Source organism: Oncorhynchus mykiss, chromosome 8 (genome assembly GCF_057628025.1).
Source record: "Oncorhynchus mykiss isolate SJ-2025 chromosome 8, ASM5762802v1, whole genome shotgun sequence".
Classification (NCBI taxonomy): Eukaryota; Metazoa; Chordata; class Actinopteri; order Salmoniformes; family Salmonidae; genus Oncorhynchus; species Oncorhynchus mykiss.
Genome location: NC_143029.1, coordinates 69,702,597 through 69,725,871, shown reverse-complemented (window position 1 = coordinate 69,725,871; position 23,275 = coordinate 69,702,597). Strand labels below are relative to the sequence as shown.

Below are 23,275 nucleotides of genomic sequence, written 5' to 3'. Positions count from 1 at the left end.
CGACTCTGTCAATCACCGTATTCTTATCGGCAGACTCAACCGCCTTGGTTTCTCAAATGACTGCCTCGCCTGGTTCACCAACTACTTCCTAGATAGAGTTTCGTGTGTCAAATCGGACCTCTGGCAGTCTCTATAGGGGTACCACAGGGTTCAATTCTCGGGCCGACTCTTTTCTCTGTATATATCAACGATGTCGCTCTTGCTGCGGGTGATTCCCTGATCCACCTCTACGCAGACGATACCATTCTGTATACATCTGACCCTTCTTTAGAGACTGTGTTAACAAACCTCCAAACGAGCTCCAGTGCCATACAACTCTCCTTCTGTGGCCTCCAACTGCTCTTAAATGCTAGTAAAACTAAATGCATGCTTTTCAACGGATCGCTGCCCGCACCCGCCCGCCCGACTAGCATCATTACTCTGGACGGTTCTGACTTAGAAAATAAAATCTAGAATCAGCTTCCTATTTTGCAACAAAGCCTCCTTCACTCACGCTGCCAAACATACCCTCGTAAAACTGACTATCCTACTGATCCTCGACTTCGGCGATGTCATTTACAAAATAGCCTCCAACACTCTAATCAGCAAACTGGATGCAGTCTATCACAGTGCCATCTGTTTTGTCACCAAAGCCCCATATACCACCCACCACTGCGACCTGTATGCTCTCGTCGGCTGGCCCTTGCTACATACAGTATTTGTCGCCATCTATAAGTATTTTCTAGGTAAAGCTCTGCCTTATCTCAGCTCACTGGTCATGATAACAACACCCACCCGTAGCACGCGCTCCAGCAGGTAAATCTCACTGGTCATCCCTAAAGCCAACACCAAGTTTGGCTGTCTATACTTCCAGTTCTCTGCTGCCAATGACTGGAACGAATTGCAAAAATTGCTCAAGTTGGAGACTTATATGTCCCTCACTAACTTTAAACATCAGCTATCTGAGGAGCTAACCAATAGCTGCAGCTTTACACCGCCAGTCTGTAAATAGCCCATCCTATCTACCTACCTCATCCCCAAATTGTTTTTATTTACTTTTTTGCTCATTCGAACACCAGTATTTCTACTTGCACATCATCATCTGCACATCTATCACTCCAATGTTAATTTGCTAAATTGTAATTATTATGGCCTATTTATTGCCTTACCTCCTCACGCCATTTGCACACACTGTATATATTTTTTCTATTGTGTTATTGACTGTACGTTTGTTTATTCCATGTGTTGTTGTTGCACTGCTTTGCTTTATCTTGCCAGGTCGCAGTTGTAAATGAGAACTTGTTCTCAACTGGCCTACCTGATTCAATAAAGGTGAAATACATTTTATTTTTTTTAAGAGGCCAATGAGCGTGCCTAGAGATATTCCAAATTCTTATGGTCGGTCCACACTAAGAATGGATGTTCCGCCCCTTCAAGCCAGTGCCTACACTCATCCAGCACCATCTTGACCGCCAGAAGTTCCCGATTTCCCACATCATAGGTCCTCTCAGCAGAATCGAGATGATGGTAGAAGAAAGCGCAGGGATGCAGCTTTTGGTCTTGGCAGAACGCTGGGACAAGACGGCCCCCACTCCAATGTCCGAGGCGTCAACCTCCACCACGAACTGACGGGATGGGTCCAGATGGATCAGGATGGTGGAAGTGCTGAAACGGTGCTTCAGATCCAGAAACACCCAGTCAGCAGCAGGGGACCACATGAACGGAACCTTGGGAGAGGTGAGTGAAGAGGGGGAGGCCAGGGTGTTGTGGAGTTGAATAAAGCTGCAGTGGAAATGAGCAAATCCCAGGAAACGTTGCAGCTGCACTCTGAATGTGGGTTGGGGCCAATTCACCACCGCTCTCATCTGTCAGGATCCATCTGAATGTTCCCTGCAGTGATGACGTATCCCAGAAGGAGACAGTAGTACAATGGAATTTACATTTATCTGCTTTAACAAACAACTGGTTCTCCAGGAAGCGCTGAAGGACTTGTCGGACTTGGAGAACATGCTCTTGAGCTGACCGGGAAAAGACAGGGATGTTGTCGACGTAGACAAACACAAACCGGTTCAACATGTCACGGAGCACATTGTTGACCAGAGCCTGGAACACTGCAGGAGCGTTGTTCAGACCAAACGGCATAACTAGGTACTCGTAGTCTCCTCTAGCCATGTTGAAGGCTGTCTTCCACTCGTCTCCTTCCCGTATCCAAACCAGGTGGTAGGCGTTCCGAAAGTCCAACTTCCAAAAAATGGTCGCCCCCTGGGGGCACTCAAAAGCCGAGGAGAGGAGTGGAATCGGGTAACACTTTTTTACAGTGATGTCATTGAGGCCCCAGTAGTTGATACAGAGGTGCAGGGTTTTGTCCTTCTTTTTCACAAAACCCTGCACCGGCAGGGGAGGATGAAGGATGCATGGTCCCAGCAGTTAAAGAGTCCTCAATGTATACCACCATGGTCTTGGTGTCCGGGTCAGACAGGTGTCCGGCCGGAGGTCAGTAGCACAATCGTAGGGTTGATGCGGAGGAAGGGATGTGGCGCGAGCCTTGTTGAAAACCTCCCGGAGGTCCTGGTACTCTGCGCGAACCGCGGAGAGATCCAAGGCTTTTCACAAGCCCACAGAACGACGTCCCAGGGCAAGCTGCGCTGCCTTAAGGTAATGTGCATTGCAGAATGGGCTCCAATCCAGGATAGAAGGAGTAGCTCAGTCAATCAGGTTTTTTTTCCTCTGGAGCCATGAAAATCCCAAAGCCACAGGTGTATGAGGAGATCAAATTAGTAGAAACTGTATGGGATCATTGTGATTACCTGACACTCGCTGGTTAACGGGAACCGTACTATGAGTGACCCTGTCAACGGAGCATCAGTCCAAAGCACTGGCGTCCATGGGAATAGAGAGGAGTTGAGTAGAGATACCCAGCTCAGATACCAGGGAAGCGTCCATGAAGCTCTCGTCAGCCCCAGAGTCAATGAGCACCCGGAGAGATTCTGACCAGTCAGCCCACAGCAGGATAGCGTGCAGTGGAGTGTGAGTAATGGGAGTTTGGAGACTCCCTGTATGGCCCACCAGCGTTCCCGTACCTACTGATGAGCCTGATATTTTACTGGACAGGTGGATATGTCCTGAATGTCCTGTTGTACCACACTACAGGCAACTGTTGGCGCTCAGCCTGCGTAAATGTTCATTAGGAGACATTCGAGCCCTGCTCTGTTGCATGGGTTCAGGAGGAGATGAGCCGCTAGTCCCAGATGATCCCCGAGGGGTCTCGGGCTTTCTTGGGAATGCAGGCGTCGGGGACTTCCGGGGTTCTTCGGAGGCGAGGGTGAAACCGTGGACAAGCGTGTGTGGCTGAGAACAGACCTTCTCTCCCTCCTGCGTTCCCGGAGGCGCCCATCAATCAATATAGTCAAGGCTATGAAGGAGTTGTGGTCCCTGGGTAACTCCCGGGCAGTGAATTCCTTTTTGATTTCCTCCAATGATCCATGAAGGTTAGGTGTTGAACAGGGACTCCGGGTTCCAGGCTCTCTCGGCGGCCAGCGTACGAAAGTCAACCGCGTAGTCTGCCACACTGCGGGAGTCTAGATGAAGTAGCTTCTCAGCCGCCTCTCTCCCAGACACATGGGAATAAAACACCTTCCTTACATTCTCCATGAAATCTCCAGACTAGGGCAAACAGCGGATTGTTGATCCCACATCCCTGTAGCCCAATCGAGCACCCTTCCAGATATCAGTGTTCTAAGATACTCTATTTTTGACCAATCCAAAGGAAATGAAGAGGGCTGTGGATCAAAGATGAGCGAGAACTGGCTGAGAAACTCACGGCTGGTTCCAGGATCCAGGAGGTTTCCATTGTGGCTTGCTCTAGTAATGAGTTGAACATAGAGTTAAAGTCGGAAGTTTACATACACCTTAGCCAAATACATTTAAACCCAGTTTTTCACAATTCCTGACATTTAATCCTAGTAACACTTCCTTGTCTTAGGTCAGTTAGGATCACCACTTTATTTTAAGAATGTGAAATGTCAGAATAATAGTAGAGTGATTTATTTCAGCTTTTCTTTCTTTCATCACATTCGCAGTGGGTCAGAAGTTTACATACACACAATTAGTATTTGGTAGCATTGCCTTGAAATTGTTTAACCTGGGTCAAACGTTTCAAGTAGCCTTCCACAAGCTTCCCACAATAAGTTGGGTGATTTTTGGCCCATTCCTCCTTGGCCTCGTTGCTCCTTGCTCGCATACGTTTTTTCAGTTCTGCCCAAAAATGTTCTATGGGATTGAGGTAAGGTCTTTGTGATGGCCACTCCAATACCTTGACTTTGTTGTCCTTAAGCCATTTTGCCACAACTTTGGAAGTATGCTTGGGGTCACTTCAACTGTATGGTCAAGGAGTTCTTCCAAGGTATGGAGTCCCTCCATAAGGTTCTGAAGTAGCTCCTCGTGTCTTCCAATGGTGGCTCCTTGCAGGAAGAGCTGGTCTGAGTCTACTGGATTGAGGGCATGCAGAGGTTTGTAATCCAAGGCAGAGTCATCAAGGGACAGAACGGCAGGCAGGCTCAGGGTAGACATAAAGGTCAGAACCTGGAAGACTAGTAAACAGAACTAGAGAGAAGGTAACACACGTAAAAGACGCTGGGATGACTTGACGAGTCTTGACGAACTGCCTAACAGACAAACAGAAAACGCAGGTATAAATACACAGGGGATAATGGAGAAAAATGTGAGACACCTGGTGGGGGGTGGAGACAAGCACAAGACAGGTGAAACGGATCATGGTGTGATAAATTATGGCTCTTTTTTCTATCCAGCCAGACTATTCCAGCTATTACTCATTTATTACATGGCTATTATCCACATAACCACATGCCAGAGGCTAGACACAATAAGACACACACCAAAGTCTCCCCACTCCACGCTAGCCCCAGAGCTGTACTGAATGTCCACGTGTCCCCAGACACCTCACTTCAAACAAAGCGGTTGGTTACCAAGGAGACCATAGCGGTGGTGGCCAAACAGCGACAAGGTCAGCCCTCCCTACGCCCAAATAAATCAAATCAAATTTTATTGGTCGCATACACATATTTATCAGATGTTATTGCGGGTGTAGCAAAATGCTTGTGCTCCGAGCTCCAACACTGCAGTAGCATCTAAAAACAATTCACAATAATACACACAAATCTAAAAATGGAATTAAGAAAAATATAAATGTTAGATTGAGCAATGTCAGAGTGGCATTGACTAAAATACAGTAGAATAGAATACAGTATATACTAATACAGTCAATTAGTGTTGACTATGGAGAGTGACAGCTGCTAGTTTTATTAGTTGTATTTATTTATTTGATTGTATTCTTCATAAGCCAAACAGGAAGAGATTGCACCCCTAGTGGTTGTGCCAACAGTATGGAATGGAGATCAATGCAAGCAAAGGGGGACTGAGTCAATACTGGCCTGGGTTCAATTAAACCCGCAATCACTGCTCAGACAGAACCCAGGGAATGTAGCACTAGGACTGCATTGGCCTTCTCGGTCTGGTCATAGGGGTGAACTTCACGTATATAGGTTAGGTATGAACAGTCTTTTTACAGTATCTGGTGAAAACACCATAGAAAAAATTGCTATTTAGAGCTTTGTGGAATGAAATAGCATTTGTCCAGTGCTTTGTGTTAGTAGTTCGGATACAGCATGACCCATATGTGTCTCTTAAAGCAGCCCAATGTTCCAGTTTAACCTGTGATCTGTTCTGAGGCCTGTGAGTTCTTTGCTCAGCGTATCTGAGCAGCAGCGTGCTCTGCTCTTATGCATTAATTAAACATCTGACTGATGACTAGCAGTGTGCTGTGGCTGGATCTCTGTGGTTTGGCGCTCCGCTTGCTCCCTGTGCTCCAGATCCAGCTACTGTATGTCAGCAGACTTATGTCCGCTATGAGCAGAGAGGTAGTTTTAGCACACACTCAGTAGATATGGGGGGCATAGCCACTACTGTTTAGACATGGGGGGCATAGCCACTACTGTGTAGACACGGGGGGCATAGCCACTACTGTTTAGACATGGGGGGATAGCCACTACTCTTTAGACATGGGGGGATAGCCACTACTGTTTAGACATGGGGGGCTTGGCCACTACTGTTTAGACATGGTGGGCATAGCCACTACTGTTTAGACATGGTGGTCATAGCCACTACTGTTTAGACATGGTGGTCATAGCCACTACTGTTTAGAAATGGTGGTCATAGCCACTACTGTTTAGTCATGGGGGGCATAGCCACTACTGTTTAGACATGGGGGGCATAGCCACTACTGTTTAGACATGGTGGTCATAGCCACTACTGTTTAGACATGGGGGGCATAGCCACTCCTGTTTAGACATGGTGGTCATAGCCACTACTGTTTAGACATGGGGGGCATAGCCACTCCTGTTTAGACACGGGGGGCATAGCCACTACTGTTTAGACATGGTGGTCATAGCCACTACTGTTTAGACATGGTGGTCATAGCCACTACTGTTTAGACATGGGGGGCATAACCACTACTGTTTAGACATGGGGGGCACAGCCACTCCTGTTTAGACACGGGGGGCATAGCCACTACTGTTTAGACATGGTGGTCATAGCCACTACTGTTTAGACATGGGGGGCATAGCCACTACTGTTTAGACATGGTGGTCATAGCCACTACTGTTTAGACATGGGGGGCATAGCCACTAATGTTTAGACATGGTGGCCATAGCCACTACTGTTTAGACATGGGGGGCATAGCCACTACTGTTTAGACATGGGGGGCATAGCCACTACTGTTTAGACATGGGGGGCATAGCCACTACTGTTTAGACATGGGGGGGATAGCCACTACTGTTTGACATTGGGGATTGCCACTACTGTTTAGACATGGGGGGATAGCCACTACTGTTTAGACATGGGGGGCATAGCCACTACTGTTTAGACATGGGGGGATTGCCACTACTGTTTAGACATGGGGGGGATAGCCACTACTGTTTAGACATGGGGGGATAGCCACTACTGTTTAGACATGGTGGTCATAGCCACTACTGTTTCGACATGGGGGGCATAGCCACTACTGTTTAGACATGGGGCGATAGCCACTACTGTTTAGACATGGGGGGGATAACCACTACTGTTTAGACATGGAGGGGATGCCACAACTGTTTAGACATGGGGGGATAGCCGCTACTGTTTGACATGGGGGGATAGCCACTACTGTTTGACATGGGGGGATAGCCACTACTGTTTGACATGGTGGTCATAGCCACTACTGTTTAGACATGGTGGTCATAGCCACTACTTTATAGACATGGTGGTCATAGCCACTACTTTATAGACATGGTGGTCATAGCCACTACTGTTTTGACATGGGGGCATAGTCACTACTGTTTAGACATGGGGGGGATAGCCACTACTGTTTAGACATGGGCGGCATATCCACTACTGTTTAGACATAGGGGGATAGCCACTACTGTTTAGACATGGGGGGCTTGGCCACTACTGTTTAGACATGGGGGGATAGCCACTACTGTTTGACATTGGGGATTGCCACTACTGTTTAGTCATGGGGAAATAGCCACTACTGTTTAGACATAGAGGGATAGCCACTACTGTTTAGACATGGGGGGATAGCCACTACTCTTTAGACATTGGTGGATAGCCACTACTGTTTAGACATGGTGGTCATAGCCACTACTGTTTAGAAATGGTGGTCATAGCCACTACTGTTTAGTCATGGGGGGCATAGCCACTACTGTTTAGACATGGGGGGCATAGCCACTACTGTTTAGACATGGTGGTCATAGCCACTACTGTTTAGACATGGGGGGCATAGCCACTCCTGTTTAGACATGGTGGTCATAGCCACTACTGTTTAGACATGGGGGGCATAGCCACTCCTGTTTAGACACGGGGGGCATAGCCACTACTGTTTAGACATGGTGGTCATAGCCACTACTGTTTAGACATGGTGGTCATAGCCACTACTGTTTAGACATGGGGGGCACAGCCACTCCTGTTTAGACACGGGGGGCATAGCCACTACTGTTTAGACATGGTGGTCATAGCCACTACTGTTTAGACATGGGGGGCATAGCCACTACTGTTTAGACATGGTGGTCATAGCCACTACTGTTTAGACATGGGGGGCATAGCCACTATTGTTTAGACATGGGAGGGATAGCCACTAATGTTTAGACATGGTGGCCATAGCCACTACTGTTTAGACATGGGGGGCATAGCCACTACTGTTTAGACATGGGGGGCATAGCCACTACTGTTTAGACATGGGGGGCATAGCCACTACTGTTTAGACATGGGGGGGATAGCCACTACTGTTTGACATTGGGGATTGCCACTACTGTTTAGACATGGGGGGATAGCCACTACTGTTTAGACATGGGGGGCATAGCCACTACTGTTTAGACATGGGGGGATTGCCACTACTGTTTAGACATGGGGGGGATAGCCACTACTGTTTAGACATGGGGGGATAGCCACTACTGTTTAGACATGGTGGTCATAGCCACTACTGTTTCGACATGGGGGGCATAGCCACTACTGTTTAGACATGGGGCGATAGCCACTACTGTTTAGACATGGGGGGGATAACCACTACTGTTTAGACATGGAGGGGATGCCACAACTGTTTAGACATAGGGGGATAGCCGCTACTGTTTGACATGGGGGGATAGCCACTACTGTTTGACATGGGGGGATAGCCACTACTGTTTGACATGGTGGTCATAGCCACTACTGTTTAGACATGGTGGTCATAGCCACTACTTTATAGACATGGTGGTCATAGCCACTACTTTATAGACATGGTGGTCATAGCCACTACTGTTTTGACATGGGGGCATAGTCACTACTGTTTAGACATGGGGGGGATAGCCACTACTGTTTAGACATGGGCGGCATATCCACTACTGTTTAGACATAGGGGGATAGCCACTACTGTTTAGACATGGGGGGCTTGGCCACTACTGTTTAGACATGGGGGGATAGCCACTACTGTTTGACATTGGGGATTGCCACTACTGTTTAGTCATGGGGAAATAGCCACTACTGTTTAGACATAGAGGGATAGCCACTACTGTTTAGACATGGGGGGATAGCCACTACTCTTTAGACATTGGTGGATAGCCACTACTGTTTAGACATGGTGGTCATAGCCACTACTGTTTAGAAATGGTGGTCATAGCCACTACTGTTTAGTCATGGGGGGCATAGCCACTACTGTTTAGACATGGGGGGCATAGCCACTACTGTTTAGACATGGTGGTCATAGCCACTACTGTTTAGACATGGGGGGCATAGCCACTCCTGTTTAGACATGGTGGTCATAGCCACTACTGTTTAGACATGGGGGGCATAGCCACTCCTGTTTAGACACGGGGGGCATAGCCACTACTGTTTAGACATGGTGGTCATAGCCACTACTGTTTAGACATGGTGGTCATAGCCACTACTGTTTAGACATGGGGGGCACAGCCACTCCTGTTTAGACACGGGGGGCATAGCCACTACTGTTTAGACATGGTGGTCATAGCCACTACTGTTTAGACATGGGGGGCATAGCCACTACTGTTTAGACATGGTGGTCATAGCCACTACTGTTTAGACATGGGGGGCATAGCCACTATTGTTTAGACATGGGAGGGATAGCCACTAATGTTTAGACATGGTGGCCATAGCCACTACTGTTTAGACATGGGGGGCATAGCCACTACTGTTTAGACATGGGGGGCATAGCCACTACTGTTTAGACATGGGGGGCATAGCCACTACTGTTTAGACATGGGGGGGATAGCCACTACTGTTTGACATTGGGGATTGCCACTACTGTTTAGACATGGGGGGATAGCCACTACTGTTTAGACATGGGGGGCATAGCCACTACTGTTTAGACATGGGGGGATTGCCACTACTGTTTAGACATGGGGGGGATAGCCACTACTGTTTAGACATGGGGGGATAGCCACTACTGTTTAGACATGGTGGTCATAGCCACTACTGTTTCGACATGGGGGGCATAGCCACTACTGTTTAGACATGGGGCGATAGCCACTACTGTTTAGACATGGGGGGGATAACCACTACTGTTTAGACATGGAGGGGATGCCACAACTGTTTAGACATAGGGGGATAGCCGCTACTGTTTGACATGGGGGGATAGCCACTACTGTTTGACATGGGGGGATAGCCACTACTGTTTGACATGGTGGTCATAGCCACTACTGTTTAGACATGGTGGTCATAGCCACTACTTTATAGACATGGTGGTCATAGCCACTACTTTATAGACATGGTGGTCATAGCCACTACTGTTTTGACATGGGGGCATAGTCACTACTGTTTAGACATGGGGGGGATAGCCACTACTGTTTAGACATGGGCGGCATATCCACTACTGTTTAGACATAGGGGGATAGCCACTACTGTTTAGACATGGGGGGCTTGGCCACTACTGTTTAGACATGGGGGGATAGCCACTACTGTTTGACATTGGGGATAGCCACTACTGTTTAGTCATGGGGAAATAGCCACTACTGTTTAGACATAGAGGGATAGCCACTACTGTTTAGACATGGGGGGATAGCCACTACTCTTTAGACATTGGTGGATAGCCACTACTGTTTAGGCATGGGGGGATAGCCACTACTGTTTAGACATGGGGGGATAGCCACTACTGTTTAGACATGGGGGGATAGCCACTACTCTTTAGACATGGGTGGATAGCCAGTACTGTTTTGACATGGTGGGCATTGCCACTACTGTTTAGACATGGGGGGATAGCCACTACTGCTTAGACGTGGGGAGTAACAACTACTGCTTAGGCATGGGGGGATAGCCGTTGCTAGGACTGTGAGCTGTATGACAATAAAAACAATTGTGCAGGGTCTTGGATGGAATCAGGTAGCAGAAGTAAGGGGAGTTAGTGCTGGAATCACTTTCAGTTCTTGTTGATATGAATATATGAGTTTGAAGAAAGTTTCCATTGCAGACATGCATTCAAAATAAAATAGATTGTTTTGTCATTTTTCTGTCTTTCAATGTCAGTTGAAAATTACCTGACAACTCCCTGAATTGTCCTTTAGCAAACTATTCAATCATTGTTGTGAATTGGTGCGCATACAACGTGTCAACAAATGTTTACCATTTCAATTATGTCTCTTTGAGGCCTAATGAGAATCTGATGTTATTCACCTGGCCTGGACTGTGCTCTCTGTTGCCTGGCATTACGCTTGTATAATATAATGTCTCCTCGACTTTCCCCCAGTTTGAGGGGTCTCCCGAGACCCAAGCTTAGAGAGTAATTATTGTTCATTCCATCAGCTTTCTGAACACTCTATAAAGTCACAGCTCTGGGTTGTAGTAGACATTCCAGAACCAGAAAGAATGAGTTGAGTTTTTAGTCCTGCTATAGTTTTGCCTAGTTTGTAGATTAGGGACTGACGCATGCCAGATCTTACAACTCCTAGATAGGTATTTTAAGTATCAGCTAACCTCATCATATGTTATAGCAATCTGTCAGTCGATTACACAGTCGATAATGTGGCGTGCAACCATTGGTTGATGCATGCAATGCCTGAGCAAGGGACATGACCTAGAGTAAACGAGAGGTTTAAAATGGCAGCTGATCTGTTTGGCTTTTTCCTCTGCAGGGCTGATGTAACAGGTACACCTCTGTTGCCTTGCTACACTGGAGCCCAGACCGGTGCTATTGATGGAGACCAGAGGAATTGGAAACTACATAAAGAATGATTAGTTAATAAATCAACTCCCCAGCCTGCATGCACTTTCCCTGTCTCTCTCCTCCCTCTCTCTATCTCTCTTCCTCTCCTCCTTCTCTGTTAAATTCTTTAAGACATTTGCATGGGTTTTCATAGGTACACAGGACCCCTGCCGGGCATTCTCCCTCCCTCCCTCCATTCCCTCTCACCCCCCGAGGGCGTTCCAGCAATATGATGTAATCTGATGAAAGAAGGCGGTTGGAGGGTTAACGGTGGCAGAGAGCCAATCGATGGAGCAGAGAGAGGGGGAAGAAGAGCCTTCCCAGTCACAGGCTTTATTCGGGAGAGAGATGGATGCTCATTATTGATCAGAGCAAAACTTTATTTAGTGGAGAATTGACTGTTAAGGGTTTTACCTGGGCTTTGCTGGTAACTGGGACCTGCAGTTACCAGTATAGCAGCGTGTTGTATGTAGCCCAGCGGGTGGTCGGGAAGAAGAACCATGGGGGGTAAGGGAGAGTGTGGCTAAGAGAGGGGGAGATTGAGGATAAGATAGGGGGTGATGCGGGGTAAGTGAGTGTGAGATTGGGGGTTAGGAAGAAAGAAGATGGGGTAGCAAGGAGATTGGTGGTAAGGGGTCAGTCAATCTGTTATGAATTGACATGATTGATTTAGGTGACATTGGTGGGCTGAGGCTAGGAGCTGAGGCAGTGTATTTGCTCTATTTCACTGTGTGAATGGTTGCACACATTGGCCTTCAAGAATTTCATAAAATGATAGAGTCGAAATTGAATGATGAGTTCTTATTTTCTCTCCCTCTATCACTCTCTCCCTCCCCCTTTCTCCACTGATATACAGAACAGTATCTATCTTCCACTCTGTGGAGTTCAATATCCACAGAGGTAAAGGTATCATTTTCCTTTTACCTTTTTTTTAATCTCTTTCATTCTTTCTTTCTTGTCTTTCTATTTCCCTCCAGCCTGCATGGCTGCCACGGCCACTGAAGTCGTTTAGCACCGTCCTTGAAAAAGCCCTCAGTGAGAAAACTACTGGCATGTTTAAGGAAAAGGTAGAATGCAGTGTGTGTCAGACAAAGCTGGGATGTGCAAGGGGTAGGGTGGTGGAGATGGAGGGGGGGTACTCCCCAGGGGGGTTATTTTCCCCTCTAATAGCTGTTACGAGCCCTACATTATATCCAAGGAGCTACATTCCTTTGGGGTCCAGACACACACACATACACATACACACAAACACACACGCACACACACACACAGTACACATACAGTACACAAACACACACACACGCAGGCACACTCTCTCTCCCTCTCTCTCTCTCTAACACACATAGAAAAAAGCACACACACACTCTCCCGGCCGCTTTGCTCGCTCCGTGTCAATATCCTGCCATTTGAAGTCACGTACTGCAGGGGCTTCTGGGAGTCACCGAGGAGCCAGGCTGACGGGTAATGGGCCGCATTCATTAATAAGGTTGCCGTGCTCCTGTCCCTCCCCGGCAATGCCACGGATGTCTTCACCGGGGGGATGGGAGGTGGGGGGGGGGGCGTCCCGTGGGGAGTCTCCTCCCAGACTCACTTAAAGGAGCTTTATTTCATCGAGAGAAGAGAGGAAAGAGAGAGAGAGGAGAGGGAAGCAGAGGAGAGAAGAGAAGCCGGGACCGGCTCTTTAAAATGAAGTGCGGGGGCCCAGATGGGGCCCCAGGCAAGCCGAGGCTAACCCTTCTAGGGGTCAAACTCCCTCCTGCCCCCGTCAAACAGCTTATTACCCCACCTGTCGGAAAGTAATCGCCCCGGCTGAAAGGAAAGCTGTCGAGGTGTTTAAATGCTTTATATGGAGGCACTTGAAACGGTAAAGAGGGAGGGGATGGAAGGGAGGGGACAAATGGACGTGGCCTAGCCTGCCTTAGGGATTCTGCTATGTTGATAAGACTGAAGGTGACTGCAGTCAGTGCATTAGTAAACTCACCTTTATGGCTCAGGCTCGCTGAAGGAGTCACAACCTTTTGTGGTTCAGGGTCTTTCCATGTTGTTTATTCAAAGAGAATTCAAACCTATCCGGAGTAGGAGTTTGCTTATGTGTGAGGGTGTGTTTGAACTGTATGTCACTGTTCTTCTTTGTGTGTGTAATCAGCGTACTGATGAGTGTTTGACAGGTGTGCCTAGTCCGTGGAAGTGTAGCGAGTCCAAGGCCATGTTTTTAACAGAGCGCAGCAAGTGGGGCATGTGGTTTGCATTAAAGGGATTAGCAGTCACTTCAAAAGATGACCTGGATTTGGCCCACCAGGGACACCAGTTACACACCCCCTGGTCCACACACACACACACACACACACACACACTCCCTCCTTTAAAGAACCTAGCTGGCGCAGCTGCCCCCACTACAACCACTCTCCCTCACTGCACCACACCCCACTTGTGTGTGTGTGAGTGTTTGTGTGTGTGTGCAGGGTTGCATAGGTTACTTTCTAAATGTAATCTGTTACAGTTACTAGTCCAAAACTGTCCTGTCCAAAATTGTAATCAGTAACGTAATTTTGGGATGACCCAAACTCAGTAACGTAATCTGATTACATTCCGTTACTTTTAGATTACTTTCAGCTTAGGCGGCATTAGAAGAAGACAGAAATGTATGTTACCAATTGATCGACATCTATTGCAGAATAAACCAATGTTAAAGTTTAAATAGCTGGCCATATATTGATGTTAAATGTTACTTTATGGGTTGGTTATGAAGACTTCTTCTAACCCATCGCTTTCTACTACATATAATAACACAATTAAATTAAACTCAGCAAAAAAAGAAACGTCCCTTTTTCAGGACCGTGTCTTTCAAAGATAATTAGTTAAAAATCCAAATAACTTCACAGATTTTCATTGTAAAGGTTTAAACACTGTTTCCCATGTTTAATGAACTATAAACAATTAATGAACATGCCCCTGTGGATCGGTCGTTAAGACACTAACAGCTTACAGACGGGAGGCAACTTAGGACACTAAAGAGGCCTTTCGACTGACTCTGAAAAACACCAAAAGAAAGATGGCCAGGGTCCCTGCTCAACTGTGTGAACGTGCCTTAGGCATGCTGCAAGGAAGCATGAGGGCTGCAGATGTGGCCAGGGCAATAAATTGCAATGTCCATACTGTGAGACGCCTAAAGACAGCGCAACAGAGAGACAGAATGGACAGCTGATCGTCTTCACGGTGGCAGACCACGTGCAACAACACCTGCACAGGATCGGTACATCCGAACATCACAGCTGCGGGACAGGTACAGGATGGCAACAACAACTGCCCGAGTTACACTAGGAATGCACAATCCCTCCATCAGGGCTCAGACTGTTCGCAATAGGCTGAGAGAGGCTGGACTGAGGGCTTATAGGCCTGTTGTAAGGCAGGTCATCACTAGACATCACCTGCAACAACGTTGCCTATGGACACAAACCCACCGTCGCTGAACCAGACAGGACTGGCAAAAAGTGCTCTTCACTGACAAGTCGTGGTTTTGTCTCACCAGGGGCGATAGTTGGATTCACATTTATTGTCGAAGGAATGAGTGTTACACCGAGGCCTGTACTCTGGAGCGGGATCGATTTGGAGGTGGAGGGTCTGTCATGGTCTGGGGTGGTGTGTCACAGCATCATCGGACTGAACTTTTCATTGCAGGCAATCTCAAAGCTGTGCGTTTCAGGGAAGACATCCTCCTCCCTCATGTGGTACCCTTCCTGCAGGCTCATCCTGACATGACCCTCCAGCATGACAATGCCACCAGCCATACTGCTCGTTCTGTGTGTGATTTCCTGCAAGACAGGAATGTCAGTGTCCTGTCATGACCAGGGAAGAGCCCAGATCTCAATCCCATTGAGTACGTCTGGGACCTGTTGGATGGGAGGGTGAGGGCTAGGGCGAAATCCCCCCAGAAATGTCTGGGAACTTGCAGGTGCCTTGGTGGAAGAGTGGGGTAACATCTCACAGCAAGAACTGGAAAATCTGGTGCAGTCCACGAGGAGGAGATAAACTGCAGTACGTAATGCAGCTGGTGGCCACAACAGATACTGACTGTTACTTTTGATTTTTGATTTTGACCCCCCCTTTGTTCAGGGACACATTATTCAATTTCTGTTAGTCACATGTCTGCGGAACTTGTTCAGTTTGTCTCAGTTGTTGAATCTTGTTATGTTCATACAAATATTTGCACATGTTAATTAAGTTTGCTGAAAATAAACACAGTTGACAGTGAGAGGACGTTTCTTTTTTTTTGCTGGTTATATCTTTACATTAAAAACCAAAGTCTATCAGAATTAGTCATTCCAATAAATGTTATACCCATTGATCTTCAGGAATAGGACTTGGAAATATGGAAGTATAGATTAGCCAAGTTAAGAATTTATGAGCCAGCCCTACTCTGTTGTTGATGATTTTGTTGTCATGGAGGACTGATTGGGCTCATTGATTCGAGTTGAAAAATAAATGCTGCGCTCATGGAATGGCATGCTTTGACCACTACTGAAAAGTGATATTTACATGTGAAAAATGAATGCCATATGCTGGATTTGCTATAGGCCTATTGGTGACACTTTGATATCTTGATAATATCCAGCTGTTTAAAGGGCAAATCCACAGATGAAACATTAACAAAACGGATGCCCCGTCTCTGTTTTGGTAAAAAGCTGAGGGATGGGCTTGGAGAAATGTAACCACTCTCAGATTAATAGACGGAGCTATTGATGCAAGGACTGACCATCCATGACGAAAAAAAATGTTTAAACCATGTTATGAGGCTGTACAGTGTTTGTTTATATGTACAATGTTTACAAACATTGGAGTAAAACAAGCTTAACAAGGTTCTCAGAGAGTATGACAGTTGAACTAAGCACACGCGGCATGTATAAGTTATATTCTTCAACAATCAATGGATTCCTCCATATATATATATATATATCTTCCGGCGCCGACAGAGATGGCCGCCTCGCTTCGCGTTCCTAGGAAACTATGTAGTTTTTTGTTTTTTTACGTGTTATTTCTTACATTAGTACCCCAGGTCATCTTAGGTTTCATTACATACAGACGAGAAGAACTACTGAATATAAGATCAGCGTCAACTCACCATCAGTACGACCAATAATATGTTTTTCACGACGCGGATCCTGTGTTCTGCCTTACAAACAGGACAACGGAGCGGATCCCATGCAGCGACCCAAAAAAACGACTCAGAAAAAGAGGGAAACGAGGCGGTCTTCTGGTCAGACTCCGGAGACGGGCACACTGTGCACCACTCCCTAGCATTCTTCTTGCCAATGTCCAGTCTCTTGACAACAAGGTTGATGAAATCCAAGCAAGGGTAGCATTCCAGAGGGACATCAGAGACTGTAACGTTCTTTGCTTCACGGAAACGTGGCTCACTGGAGAGACGCTATCCGAGGCGGTGCAGCCAACGGGTTTCTCCACGCATCGCGCAGACAGAAACAAACATCTTTCTGGTAAGAACAGGGGCGGGGGCGTATGCCTTATGGCTAACGTGACATGGTGTGATGAAAGAAACATACAGGAACTCAAATCCTTCTGTTCATCTGATTTAGAATTCCTCACAATCAAATGTAGACCGCATTATCTACCAAGAGAATTCTCTTCGATTATAATCACAGCCGTATATATCCCCCCCAAGCAGACACATCGATGGCTCTGAATGAACTTTATTTGACTCTTTGCAAACTGGAAACCATTTATCCGGAGGCTGCATTCATTGTAGCTGGGGATTTTAACAAGGCTAATCTGAAAACAAGACTCCCTAAATTTTATCAGCATATCGATTGCGCAACCAGGGGTGGAAAGACCTTGGATCATTGTTACTCTAACTTCAGCGACGCATATAAGGCCCTGCCCCCCCTTTCGGAAAAGCTGACCACGACTCCATTTTGTTGATCCCTGCCTACAGACAGAAACTAAAACAAGAGGCTCCCACGCTGAGGTCTGTCCAACGCTGGTCCGACCAAGCTGACTCCACACTCCAAGACTGCTTCCATCACGTGGACTGGGACATGTTTCGTATTGCGTCAGACAACAACATTGACGAATACGCTGATTCGGTGTGCGAGTTCATTAGAACGTGCGCTGAAGATGTCGTTCCCATAGCAACGATTAAAACATTCCCTAACCAGAAAACGTGGATTGATGGCAGCATTCGCGTGAAACTGAAAGCGCGAACCACTGCTTTTAATCAGGGCAAGGTGTCTGGTAACATGACCGAATACAAACAGTGCAGCTATTCCCTCCGCAAGGCTATCAAACAAGCTAAGCGTCAGTACAGAGACAAAGTAGAATCTCAATTCAACGGCTCAGACACAAGAGGCATGTGGCAGGGTCTACAGTCAATCACGGACTACAGGAAGAAATCCAGCCAGGACATATTCAATCAATCCCTATACCAGTCTGCTGTTCCCACATGCTTCAAGAGGGCCAACATTGTTCCTGTTCCCAAGAAAGCTAAGGTAACTGAGCTAAACGACTACCGCCCCGTAGCACTCACTTCCGTCATCATGAAGTGCTTTGAGAGACTAGTCAAGGATCATATCACCTCCACCCTACCTGACACCCTAAACCCACTCCAATTTGCTTACCGCCCAAATAGGTCCACAGACGATGCAATCTCAACCACACTGCACACTGCCCTAACCCATCTGGACAAGAGGAATACCTATGTGAGAATGCTGTTCATTGACTACAGCTCAGCATTCAACACCATAGTACCCTCCAAGCTCGTCATCAAGCTCGAGACCCTGGGTCTCGACCCCGCCCTGTGCAACTGGGTACTGGACTTCCTGACGGGCCGCCCCCAGGTGGTGAGGGTAGGCAACAACATCTCCTCCCCGCTGATCCTCAACACTGGGGCCCCACAAGGGTGCGTTCTGAGCCCTCTCCTGTACTGCCTGTTCACCCACGACTGCGTGGCCACGCACGCCTCCAACTCAACTCCAACTCAATCATCAAGTTTGCGGACGACACAACAGTGGTAGGCTTGATTACCAACAACGACGAGACGGCCTACAGGGAGGAGGTGAGGGCCCTCGGAGTGTGGTGTCAGGAAAATAACCTCACACTCAACGTCAACAAAACTAAGGAGATGATTGTGGACTTCAGGAAACAGCAGAGGGAACACCCCCCTATCCACATCGATGGAACAGTAGTGGAGAGGGTAGCAAGTTTTAAGTTCCTCGGCATACACATCACAGACAAACTGAATTGGTCCACTCACACAGACAGCATTGTGAAGAAGGCGCAGCAGCGTCTCTTCAACCTCAGGAGGCTGAAGAAATTCTGCTTGTCACCAAAAGCACTCACAAACTTCTACAGATGCACAATCGAGAGCATCCTGACGGGCTGTATCACCGCCTGGTACGGCAACTGCTCTGCGCACAACCGTAAGGCTCTCCAGAGGGTAGTGAGGTCTGCACAACGCATCACCGGGGGCAAACTACCTGCCCTCCAGGACACCTACACCACCCGATGTCACAGGAAGGCCATAAAGATCATCAAGGACATCAACCACCGGAGCCACTGCCTGTTCACCCCGCTATCATCCAGAAGGCGAGGTCAGTACAGGTGCATCAAAGCTGGGACCGAGAGACTGAAAAACAGCTTCTATCTCAAGGCCATCAGACTGTTAAACAGCCACCACTAACATTGAGTGGCTGCTGCCAACACACTGACACTGACTCAACTCCAGCCACTTTAATAATGGGAATTGATGGGAAATGATGTAAATATATCACTAGCCACTTTAAACAATGCTACCTTATATACTGTTACTTACCCTACATTATTCATCTCATATGCATACGTATATACTGTACTCTATATCATCGACTGTATCCTTATGTAATACATGTATAACTAGCCACTTTAACTATGCCACTTTGTTTACATACACATCTCATATGTATATACTGTACTCGATACCATCTACTGTATCTTGCCTATGCTGCTCTGTACCATCACTCATTCATATATCCTTATGTACAAATTTTTTATCCCCTTACACTGTGTACAAGACAGTAGTTTTGGAATTGTTAGTTAGATTACTTGTTGGTTATTACTGCATTGTTGGAACTAGAAGCACAAGCATTTCGCTACACTCGCATTAACATCTGCTAACCCTGTGTATGTGACAAATAAAATTTGATTTGATTTGATTTGATTTATATATATACATACATACATACATACATGCATACATACATACATACATACATACATACATACATACATACATACAGTGGGGAGAACAAGTATTTGATACACTGCCGATTTTGCAGGTTTAACTACTTACAAAGCATGTAGTAATTTTTATCATAGGTACACTTCAACTGTGAGAGACGGAATCTACAACAAAAATCCAGAAAATCACATTGTATGATTTTTAAATAATTAATTTGCATTTTATTGACTGACGAGTTTCAATAAAACTAGTTTCAATGAAACTAGTCAAATTAAGAATTTATTAGCCAGCCCTACTCTGTTGTTCATGATTTTGTTGTGGAATGGCATGCATTGAGCACTACTGAAAAGTGATATTTACAAAAGTAATCCTCAAAGTAATCATCTAGTTTTTCAAAAGAATCTGTAATCTGATTACAATATTTTTGCTGGTAATTTAATGGATCCCTTACATGTAATCTCTTATACTCCCCAACCCTGTGTGTGTGTTAATATATTCCATCACAGATATTACATGGTAACTGTTGTTTCCGTGGCCACAGCCATTGATCTGATGTTGGTATTGATGGTTGGGGATTGAGATGTTGTAGGGAGGGAGATGTTGTCAGCTCCGTGGTGGCGTGTCAGTGTGTCAGGAGAGGACTTAACCATGTTTAATCCCTTGGAGGACCAGAACATATGGCTCCACATAACCATTTACTGCTGCTCGGGTTGATTGGACATACACCCACATCCTGACATTCACCACTTACAACACTACGTTATGTCAATCACTAACCCTCTGAAAAACCAATGGGAATTCATTATTTGGTATTAGGAATATGCCTTAATATTAATGAGAAGATATTCAGTGTTCAAATTCAAACTTTCTAAACGGAGTAAATGTTGAATGAAATGGAATGTCCTTGTGTTGAATTTGATCTTGATTCAGTCGTTTCATTCCTTTCTCTCTCTCTCCCTCTCTGTTCTTCCTCCTGTCCAGAACCACACGCTGACTCAGCACAGCAGCTAACCAGGCAGATCATCACTTGGCCTGAGGAGCAGAGGAGAACCATACGGCGAGGAGGAGAATCATGTCTGACCCAGTCAGTCCTCCAACCACCGTCAGTGCAATAGCCCACTGTCTCTTTTGCACTGAACTTTGGATTCACTTCACATCAGGAAGGACCATGTCAAACAAAAAGAAAAGGACAGATGAAAGACAGAGGTGTGAAAAAAAGACAGAAAAACGTATCTCTTTGTCTGGTCGTCATGTCACCAAAACTGGACAACTATCTTTGTAAATAGAAGTACTTCTTCATGTGTTGCTTAATAACTCCAGCTAAATTGTAGTCTTATACAGTACAGTATTTGCTAATGTACAGTTCAGAACCGGTTGTCTCCAAAAAATAAAGAGAGAAAAAAAGCTAAACAGAGAATGCCACTGTCAACAAGAAGATGTGGAACTCATCCACAATATGTTGGCGAAACAGGGTGCCAATGTGGGGTATTATTATATAGGGAACATGAAGTTGTGGTATGGTCAGTAAGGTCCCTTTTCATCAGCGCACATTTCCTGTATGTGACACTATCCTGACCTGGTCACTTATGACAGAAGGGTGTAGCAGGATGCTTGATCACCAGCAGAGCCTGACATGACATCACAGGTCTCATTCCAACATGGCTGCCATTCCAGTTGACCAGCTGAGGACTAAGTTGTGCATTTAATCTGGTCCGCCTGCCTAACTGCACATGGACAAGTTCAAATGAGACAAAGAAAAAAAAATAAAAAAATGGAGAAAAACAGGACAGGGTTCTGATATATGCAAAAGCAGTGACACAGATTTGAAAAGGCCAGCTAGCTACTCTGGTTGGCACGGTAACATAGACATTGTCAACCCCCCTGTGTCTCCTAGAGCATCATGGGAAATCTCCAGCCCACTGACTCAAACCTGTACGTTTCTGTTATTAATGTTTACTGCTCGTTCAAGCCTGGAGATTACTGGAAAAATTATGTCATTTTTCTTAGCTCTTTGTATTACATTTTTTTTGCAATGGGGAATAAATCCATTTTGATTTGGGGTCGTGGGGGAGACTACATGTATTAGGTCTCTCTGGGGGATGTGCTTAAACTTATGTCCTGGGCTCTCCTTGAGAACTCCCAACTCCTCCTCTTTCTTCCCTGTTTCCTGCGGTATCCCATTGCTCTGCTCTCTGCTCAAGCTGGAAGCCAATGTGGCATTATAATACACCAATATAAATCATTCTGTTATGTAAATGTTTTTGCATTCATTGAACCTGAGATGCACTTTTGTATGAAACTTTAATGTTTTGATCTTTTGATTGAGAATTGTTCGTACTCAGTTTACAGGAAATTAACCACCATCTCCTGCTTCAGCAAAAGGACAATTATCTTGTCTGTTATTCAAATGTTATTGTACAAATATGGAGTTCTGTATTTGGCAGACCTCGTTTTTTTTTGGTGTTGCACATGTGATGGAAATATTAAAACTGTATGAAAAATGCTGTGTGTGTGTGTGTGTGTGTGTGTGTGTGTGTGTGTGTGTGTGTGTGTGTGTGTGTGTGTGTGTGTGTGTGTGTGTGTGTGTGTGTGTGTGCGTGCGTGCGTGCGTGTGTGTGTGTGTGTGTGTTTATGCATGCATGTGTGCGTGTGCATACAGTATGTGTGTGGATCAATTAATTTGATTAAGTGGCAAAATGGGCCCTTGGCAGCATAAACATTATCATCTTCAAAAGCTTACTTTGCATTTTTGGATTTAAATCAAATTCCATCCTTTTCGCTGGTTCCCTTGTGGCTCTGCCTAACGAACATCTGAGCATCTTAAGGGAGGTCTGCGTTATTAATGACTCCATTACCCATCACCCTGTGCGGTCCCATTCCACACACCCTCGCACCAGGCCTATTAGGGAGCCTGCAGCACTCCAGGGGACCAATGGAAAGGAAGGATGTCTGTGCCGAATGGGACAAAGGGCCAACTAGTAACATCTGTCTGTCTTTACAGATGATTCCTCACAGCAATGAGATGAAAAACACAAAGTCCAAAATAACCGTTATGACAAGGGACATGAGTATGTCATGCAAAAGGATATATTTAACAAAGACAACAAATTGAATAATATTATAGAATACTTATTAATGTTTTAATAAAATGATGCCACTTTTTTCTGAACAAAATTAAGATTAGAAATAAATTAAATCAGCAGGGAATATTCATTCCCATATTCATGGGAATTCCTCGTTCCTGGGAAATAATTGCAATCCCCAATCCCTATCAGGAGGACCTGAAATATTCTGCTTTTACAAAATGTGATGCTGTTTTCAAATGAAACACA

The 23,275-nt window shown here is 46.0% G+C and overlaps 1 protein-coding gene across 10 annotated transcripts in view; it reads left to right on the top strand.

Annotated features, from left to right (window-relative positions):
- Positions 1 to 22,444, top strand: part of LOC110530414 (zinc finger protein 521) — a 189,880-nt gene extending 167,436 nt beyond the window's left edge. For all 10 annotated transcript variants that reach the window (XM_090182424.1, XM_090182422.1, XM_090182420.1 and 7 more), the window contains exon 8: positions 20,925 to 22,444. In XM_090182424.1, coding sequence (XP_090038550.1) covers positions 20,925 to 20,954 — 30 coding nt within the window. In that variant the 3' untranslated portion in view covers positions 20,955 to 22,444. The remainder of the gene's footprint in view (positions 1 to 20,924) is intronic.
- Positions 22,445 to 23,275: the final 831 nt, after the last annotated feature.